Raw genomic sequence first — 8,996 nt, forward strand, 5'->3', positions numbered from 1 at the left:
TATTCTAATCCATTAATGACATACATGTGTAGTTCACTACTTTTAGAAGTCTTTTCAAGAAATTCGCACCATCTGCTTCTAATTGAAATTGTAATATAATTATCTGGGGTGTATTCATTAAATATGAAAAAAATACTACATAATTAGCGAGCTAGATAAAAGTTTAATGTTGCAATAGAATACTAAAGACATCGTAATGTATCTCTAATGTTCTCAAATGAATCTAGAAATATGGCTGCTAATTCTAAAGGCGTCTATTGATCATGATCAGACACTAAGTCAATAACTTAATTTGGTTTAGGTTCTCTCATGATAATTAATTGAAACCATCATTACCTACACCAAATCCAGTAATTTATCAATTACTGGTTTGATTGTGGATGGACAACACTTAATTAGAACTTTTTAGAAACCAACCATAATCAAGCTATATTAATTGTAACTACAATAATTTGAAAAAATCTAAAAACAGACCCAAACCTCTCAAGGAATACATTTGCTCAATATTTTCAGACATTCAATTTCAAGAATGATTTTTTTTCTCTATTTCCTCACCAATTATCTCCTAGGATATGGTTAACATGATGCGAATCTTGTGAAACAAAAATAAAAAAAGTAATTAGAATTAAAGAAGGAATATATTTTTCTACCAAAAAAAGAAGGAATATATTTAACTACATGTATTATTAATAATCCAAAAGGAATTAGTAGAGTATTTAAGAACAGGTAATGATGGTTAGAATATTGGCCTACCCAAAATTGATGATAGTCACGTTCAAGTGTGAAAGCCTAAAGAAATTAAAAGATGCAAAGAGAAAAATCATTAGACAAAAAAGAATGAAAAAGAAAAAGAAAATGTGTCCCCATGCAATCATGCAGTTAGTTGTTGTTTGCCTCACTCAAATATACATTCCTTTTCCACCTCATAAATACATAAACCTTCATCTCAAACTCATAAATCCAATTTCACAAAATCAAAAAACATGGTCAAAATCGGCACTAAACTGCCTAATTTCTGCTTAAACCGGATTAGGCCTCTAGCCCGGGTTCGTTCGCCTCCAAACAATGCTAATTTTGCCGATCAAGAGAAAAAAGACAGTTGTGAGAAGCCGGCTGCAAATGGCCGGAAAATCATGATCGTGGTGGATCCAAGTGCTGTGGCTAAGAGCCGTCAGCCACGCCATTCAAAATCAAGATTTGGTGGTTTTGCTCTATGTCATTAAGCCTTCTAAACAAGGTTAGTTTATGGTGTAATTTGAGTTGAATTGGTTGATTTGGGAATGTTTACTTATGTAACTTAAATATAATAAAAAATGTGTGTTGTTATCATATATCATCTTTCCTATTGAACAAGTGCAGGGGATGGAGAGGCAAAAATTGATTCAAGAATTCCTGCATTTCTGACTAGTATGAAGAGTATGTGCCAAGTGAAGAGGCCTGAGGTAAGTTGAATTTATTTTATTTATTAATGATGATGATTAGTTGATTTAATTTAAAATGTGGGAGATAGGTGTGTATGGAGGTTGAGGTGGTGGAAGGGAAAGAGGCGGCGCTGCTGGTCGTTGGGCAGAAGAAACGGTCGGTGACGTGGCGGCTAATGCTGACGTGGGCGGGTGGTTGTATGGCCCTGGCTGTGAGGAGGAAGAGCAAGAAAATTGGGGGATATGAATATCTCATTACTACTAAAAGGCAGAAACATTTTTGGCATCAATTTTGTTTTAATTTAATTTATTTTTGTGTTTAGTTGCATTACTTGGTTTGTGATGTGGAAAATTGAATTTGATGGATTGAGTAGCTGTATATAAAATTGATTATTTTTTCGTATAGAGAGATTAGTGTGGTGTATGCAGGATATGAAATATATTTAATAAGTATTATTCTATCGGGATATAATCAAATAAGGAAGTTGTGTAGTATTATAAGTTGAGTTGGGGTTGCTAATGCAAAATCTAATTGTTAATGACTGTTGTAATTTGAATCAAGTATTTAATGGTATCTAGATGTTGTTGATGAGACTATTGTGTGATATTTTAGGTTTAAGAATTTTATAATTGACTAAATCGAAGAATTTGTACAATTGACTTTAATTAAGTGTAGTAATTAACCTCGGTTCATCGGATAGTTCTATAACTCCAATTGAATTTGAATGTGTCACGAACAGAAGATTAACTTTTTTGTTAATTCCAAAAATTGCACAATTAACACTTTTTTTTAATATAGCACACGAAGAATAGTTATTTTTATATAGCATGGGTTATAGTAATAGCTTCAAACACAAGAAATAATGATTGTAAAACGACACAAGAAACAATGATTTACATCCATATTTACTGGAAATCCTTTGTATCGATTCTTTTTACCAGTGATTACTCCCTCCTCCGTCCGTCATTAGGAGTCCCATTTTTTAGCGTCACGAGTTTTAGGAAATATTAAGAAAAGTTAGTGGAAAAAAGTTAGTGGAATATGAATATCACTTGTATATACTAATTTAAAATGAAATGTGAGTGGAATGAGTTGGTGGAATGTGAGACCCTATTACGATTCATGGTAAACGTGAACCGGGACTCCTATTCGTGGACGGACTAAAATTAAAAAAACGAGACTCCTATTCGCAAACGGAGGGAGTATTTGTCATTTTTTGTGCAATTTTCTTGAATAATTATGTGAAACGGTATAGTTCCCACATGACATCAACGATTACGACGAAAACACTGAAAAAATTGACTATTTAGAAATAACTTCAAATTCGCAAAGTACTTGTGAAATGAGGTGAAGAATAGTTAGGCATTGTTTCTTTTTTTTACTAGTGATTATCTGTCATTTTCTGTGCGCTTTTCCAATTTGATTTTACTACAAGTTTCTTTTGCACCTCCTTGAATAATTGTGTGGAATGGTGTAGTTCCCACAGATGACATTGACGATGACATCGAAAAATTGACTGTTTAAAAATAGCTTGAAATTCACACAGTGCTTGCAAAACGAGTTGAAAAATCGTTGGACATCGTTTAAGGGGCGTAAAATTGACTGAAGAATTGTCGGACACCAAGTTCGAAGACTAATGGTGAGAGTATACCAATCAAGTCGTGAATATGACCAGAAAACGTCGATTATGTCAAAATTACTTGAAATTCGCACGATGGTTGCCAATCTGACTAGAAAATCATTCGTGCGGTGTATACCTCCATCGTACTAGGTTCAATGTCCAATACTTGTCAACCTTCAGTTCATATTTGAAGTTCGTTTGTTTAATCTCGATGGCTTTTACTGTCCAAACAATGAACCATTTTTACATATAAACACATCTAAACAAGGCTAGTGACCCGACTCTGTTGATCGTTGAAGTTGAGGTCGTTGCTGGTAAGATCTACGGCAGTTTCATCGCCACAGATAATAGCGTCAATGATAAAGCATTGACCGAGAATAACTCACATGGAACCCAAAGCCTTATTCGCATATTAGCATACAAAACAACACCAAACATAACAAGCAGGCAGAGGAAAGAAACTCCGGCAATGTACAAACCTATAAACGGCATTGGTGCATCGAGCTTGTCTTGCACAACCTCGAATATCATTGTGCATACCTGGTCCAACGTAGACATGCCAGCCGAAGCTACCTCGCTCGGTTTCATTTTTGTGTGTAAAGTCCTGTTGTGCTGTTTTGTTTATCTCTCTTCTTAGGCTACTATCATCTAATTAAGTTGCTTAACCGTGCGAGTTTGATGGAGATTGTGAAATTGGATTTGGGTACAGACCCTAACAACCAATAATTCCAACTCTTCACGTGTAATATAGTATTTTGGAGGCAGATCTTTGTTTTTACTTAGTTGTGCATGCATGATCACTTTTTCCACACAAGCCATCAAATAGATTATTACTTGTACAAACACACAAAAATAACCTGGCTAATTTAATCAACAGAGCAGATGTCGTTGCTGGTAAGATCTACCGGTAGTTTCGTCGCCACAATTAATGTCAACACATGATTCCCTCTCTAACTTTACTCTTTCCATTTTACCGTCGCCACAAGGCTGGATTATCATTTTTTCAAAACACGTGCAAAAAGAAAATGTCTCACTTAATTACCGTGGGACTGTGCTAATACTAATAATGTAATAATCTAGATCTGTCCATCTCATGTGAGGATATTGATCATGCATGCAAAATTACAAATAAAAGGAAGATGATATTGAATATTTCTCCCCCTTCCCCCCAAAATTAGATTGCGTAAAGAATTATTTTATCTTCAAATTATTCAAAAAAGTAAATTAGTCATGTTTATTATTCCATTTGTTCCTTAAAAATAGATTGGTTTTACTATTTTCGATCGTTTCTTACCATTAGACCAATTATAAATATGGGTATTATTTATTCTCTAATAAAGTGAGTCTCGTTCTCCATTCACAATATTCCAATCACTTTTTGTGAGTAAAAAAATGCATAAATAGAATTTTGTGAACCTAATTTTGTGAACCCTAAAGTACTTGTGTTTAATGCTATTGATATTTCGAGGTTCGCGAATTAATTGTCGAATGAATTTTTCTGTTGGATTAAAGATGGTGAAATAAATTACAAGGCGAATTCAATTAATTTCCTCTCCGTCGGGAATATTTATTAGACTCAATCCGTGTTGAATCTGATAAATTAAATAAATAAAATAAAAGTTCAGTCTGTAATAAATAAATTGTGTACTGCACAATTCAAAATAAAATGCAATGGGATGGGAATTAAACTAAACTAATTAATATAGATATCTTTAATTCTAATGAAAGATCCTGCGCAAATATTCCTCCTCCCTGATGGAATTTTCCTCCTCCGTGATCTGCAATTAAAATATTAACCAAATTCCAGTTAATTCAAAATAAATAAATAAAAAGAGAAGAAGAATTTGAAATCTCCCTTAACCCACGTTGGAAACCGCCCCTCCTCCATCACTCCCTAAATCTCTCCCATCTCAACCAAATCCTCTCTTCCCCTATAATATTTGGATGGGCATCCAACAAGCGTGCACCTGAAACAAAGGCGAAGAGAGAGAATCCGAGATTGAGATGAAGGCTCGAAAATAGAGAGTTCGCTTTGATTTTCTTTAAAGTTTAGATTCGTAATTATCTTAGTCAAATCTAGTTAGTTAAGATTTAGTTATTTTCATTATTTTTCAATATCTTTTAAGATTAGGATTAGATTTTGTCGTCACTTTTACACAATATATAAGAATAAAGAAGAGAAATAATTTTACAAAGAAATTTTCGTCTCCATGGCATCCGCCGCCGCTATATTCGGAACCACCGCCACTTCAGATAGGTGCTCACGCCGAGTTTTCGTAACGACGGTGCGAAGGTCTCCCGCCTTCCTGAGAACGAGTAGAGCTATTAAGACTTATGGTGAGCGCATGCTTTTCTGCATATATTTCCCCAACTTTCACGTATTCGAGTGCGTTTGTACAGTGTGCATACTAATGAGCTTTATGCATACGTATTGAGAAGTTGTCGTGTTACCAATTTATGAATTTTTCTTTCTATTGGGAAGGGGTGCCGTGCCGGTTAATGTTTTGAATTTGATTTCTTCTAGTTGGCTTTTGTTTTCTTGATTTTACTGTATTTGTAATTTTGTATTTTTATTTATGCGTTACTACTATAATATAGAAACGAGAATAAGTAGCGATGATAGTTAATCATCGATATAACTCAAACAAGTTGCATTTATATTTTTTTTACTGCTATCTGAATCTATTTAGACCTTTTTATCAATCACTGACTGCAACGTGTTATAGGCTATTGTTAGATGTATTACATATAGAAACGAGAATAAGTAGCGATGATAGTTAATCATCGATATAACTCGAACAGGTTGCATTTATATTTTTTTTACTGATATCTGAATCTATTTAGACCTTTTTATCAATCACTGACAGCAACGTGTTATAATCTATTGTTAGATGTATTACCTGAATCTGGGTTTAGATACAAGTAACTTGGAAGTTTTAAACACCAATGGCAGTGATTGGTGGCAGTTGTTTTTCTGAATACATTCTTATTTCACTTGTGATGTTATATAGCTGCATTGGTCACTGAGTCGTCTGCTAAGGTGATTGATGGAAAAGCAACTTCCAATGAGATCACAAAGGAAATAGCTGCTGAAATATCAAAAATGAAGGAATCTAGTGGGGTTGTTCCTGGACTGGCTGTTATTCTTGTCGGAGAGAATAAGGATTCTGCAACTTATGTACGCACAAAGAAAAAAGGCTGTGAATCAGTTGGGATTAAGTCATATGAAGTTAAATTAGCTGAAGACTCCTCGGAACAAGAAGTGCTTAAGCATATCTCATGCTTCAATGATGATCCTGCAGTTAACGGGATCCTTGTTCAGTTGCCTCTACCTTCTGTAAGCCTCCAAATTTGAATATTATGTATTGGCAATAATACTAATGATCTCTTCTTTTTTTTGCCAGCATATGAATATTCAAAATATCTTTAATGCTGTCTCTATTGAAAAAGATGTTGATGGATTCAATCCCCTGAATATCGGCCTCCTCTGTATGAGAGATAGAGATGGAGAACCAATAGAACCACTGTTTGTTCCGTGTACACCCAAAGGATGCATTGAATTATTGCGTAGATATGATATACCAATCAAGGGAAAGAGGGCTGTTGTAATCGGCAGGAGTAATATTGTTGGAATGCCAACTGCCCTTCTCTTGCAAGTAATATTATACTCTCCCTATCATTTACTCTGATTAACTATACAAACCTTTCCAACTTGATCAAATCCCTATGTCTCTCTCGGCAGAGAGAAGATGCAACTGTTACGGTCGTCCACTCGAAGACAAAGAATCCCGAGGAGATCACTAGAGAGGCAGACATTGTAATCACCGCTGTGGGGCAGCCAAACTTGGTCAGAGGTAGCTGGATCAAGCCTGGCGCTGTTGTCATCGACGTCGGATTCAATCGTGTTGAGGTATGTCGAATCCACTTCCTCGTTGTCACTAGTTATTTGATTTGTGCTAAATTTGTGCTTTTTGGAACGACAGGACACGAGTTGCCCTCTTGGAGACGTATGTTATGAGGAGGTTAGCAAGATTGCTTCGGCCATCACTCCAGTTCCCGGAGGAGTTGGGCCCATGACTATAGCAAGCCTTCTCTCCAACACTCTCACGGCAGCTAAGCGAGCTTACAATTTGAAATGACATTCTCTCCGTAGGAGCATAGTTTTGGCGAATAAGTAGCAAAATTTTGGGTTAAAATTTGAGATTGAGAAAATAGTTTTCCGTATATTCACTTTTGACTTTGGAACTAGCCTATTTGAAAATACACCTATCGATAAATAAAACTAAGAAAGCAGGACTCTATTTATATTTCACTATCGCAAACTTTATTACTCTATCTCAAAGTTTCTTCCTCTATACTCTAGGACAATTTTTGTGGGTAAAATATAAAGTATGTTTCTCAAAGTTTCTTCCTCTATACTATAGGACAACTATTATGGATAAAATATAAAGTACGTTTCTCAAAATTTCTTTAATTTGATGATTGAAATTACATATTAGAGAGAACAGTACTGGATTGTAGAATAGAGAATAGGTAATTAAATTATGAATGGGAGAGGAGAGGGTAACTATATAGTATGTAGATTATTTATATTCCATTTATCGGTTATAATTGGTTAACCAATCAGCTTCTCTTTACAACCAATTGCAAAATATTTAAACAGTTTAATAAATAGATAATTTATTTATTTATATTGGAGTTATAGTAACTAAAAAAAGTTTTAAAATGATGTTGGTGCTAGTTATGTTTAACAAAAACTAGTGTTATCACCCGTCCTATGCACATGGTATAAGATTTTTAAATAAATAAGATAAGTAAATGGATTTTAAAAAGAAAATAAAGAGAATATAATGGTGTTTATAGTTAGAATATGTGTTAATTACAATAAAACATTGATAACACTATAAATAATTAAAAATATTATAAACAATAACAAAAATAGAAATGCACTTTTCTCAACTCACTCTAAATGAAATATTTTATATTTGGCAAACGATTTTATACAATTTAATTTCTTATATGTGTAGAGTAAACTAAAGTAAAACAAATGATAAAGAAGAGATGTGAGACTAAAGATCAAATAGTATGAGTTCTAGAATAAGATATTCAAATAAAGAAAAATGTGCGACTACGGATCGAAGAGAAAAAAGCATATAATCTAATTAAATAAAACTAGTGTTATTGAAGATATGGTTTTTGCACGTGTGTCGTGTGCACGTGTCCCTCCTTTCAACAAGATTTATAATTTTCCCACTATTGCATCGTATATTACTAAGTATAAGCGGCAACAGAGGGGTCGAACCACCGAGACTAGGGACCTACTCGAGATTGTTTCTACGACACAATTGGAAAAGGGGTTGGTTGCTGCCACACATTCATTGAGTGGGTTAAGACTCTAATCTATTTGATCTGGGGAATTAAACTGGACTCTATCTAACTGACCTAGGAGACTGAAGAAGTACGGAGGGAAAATAAAACACGAAAATATTTTTGATCATTTTAATAAAACATGGAAGCAACTCAAGAAAACAATTGAAACTTACTAACCAAGCTAAAGACTTTCCTAAAATAGGCAAATAAAGCTGCAAAAACAAGTGGGGACCATTTTTCCTAAACTGGATGGGGCTGGCAAAAAAACTGTGAAAAGCAAAAAGCAAAAAGCAGATCTGAATTCTAACAATCTCCTACTTCATCTTCTACATGTATCTAAGCTAAAACAGAGTGAAAAATCGAGCATTGAACACCATTGACGAAGAGAAATAGAGCATGCTTCGAAAACAAGAGGTGAACAAGAAATTAAAGCTAGAACTATCAGATCTACTCTCCTGGGTCAAGCAGAAAGCGGAATAAACACATATTAACCTTGCATGCATCATCTAAACTAACAGATCTCAGAAATCGAGCACGTGAACTACTAGATCTCAACCTCTAAACTACTGGAAATCATGTAACA

The 8,996-nt window shown here is 34.4% G+C and overlaps 1 protein-coding gene and 1 pseudogene across 1 annotated transcript; both read left to right on the forward strand.

Moving 5' to 3' along the window:
• Nucleotides 1-417: 417 nt before the first annotated feature.
• Nucleotides 418-1,845, forward strand: LOC121800211 (annotated as a pseudogene).
• A 3,381-nt stretch (nt 1,846-5,226) lies between these two features.
• On the forward strand, nt 5,227-7,340 carry LOC121799515 (bifunctional protein FolD 4, chloroplastic-like). The gene is made up of 5 exons (XM_042198911.1): nt 5,227-5,380; nt 6,055-6,380; nt 6,448-6,699; nt 6,786-6,953; nt 7,027-7,340. The coding sequence occupies exons 1-5, from the start codon at nt 5,254-5,256 to the stop codon at nt 7,180-7,182; spliced, it is 1,029 nt and encodes a 342-aa protein (XP_042054845.1). The 5' UTR covers nt 5,227-5,253; the 3' UTR covers nt 7,183-7,340.
• The last annotated feature ends 1,656 nt before the right edge of the window (nt 7,341-8,996 follow it).

This window comes from Salvia splendens, chromosome 4 (assembly GCF_004379255.2).
Source record: "Salvia splendens isolate huo1 chromosome 4, SspV2, whole genome shotgun sequence".
In the NCBI taxonomy this organism is placed as follows: domain Eukaryota; kingdom Viridiplantae; phylum Streptophyta; class Magnoliopsida; order Lamiales; family Lamiaceae; genus Salvia; species Salvia splendens.

Bases quoted from the DNA above. Each gene is read 5' to 3' on its own strand.
- LOC121799515 (XM_042198911.1), top strand. From the start codon at position 5,254: ATGGCATCCGCCGCCGCTATATTCGGAACCACCGCCACTTCAGATAGG. The intron at 6,700-6,785 runs GTAATATTATAC...CTCTCTCGGCAG, and splicing joins CAACTGCCCTTCTCTTGCAA to AGAGAAGATGCAACTGTTAC. The intron at 6,954-7,026 runs GTATGTCGAATC...TTGGAACGACAG, and splicing joins TCGGATTCAATCGTGTTGAG to GACACGAGTTGCCCTCTTGG.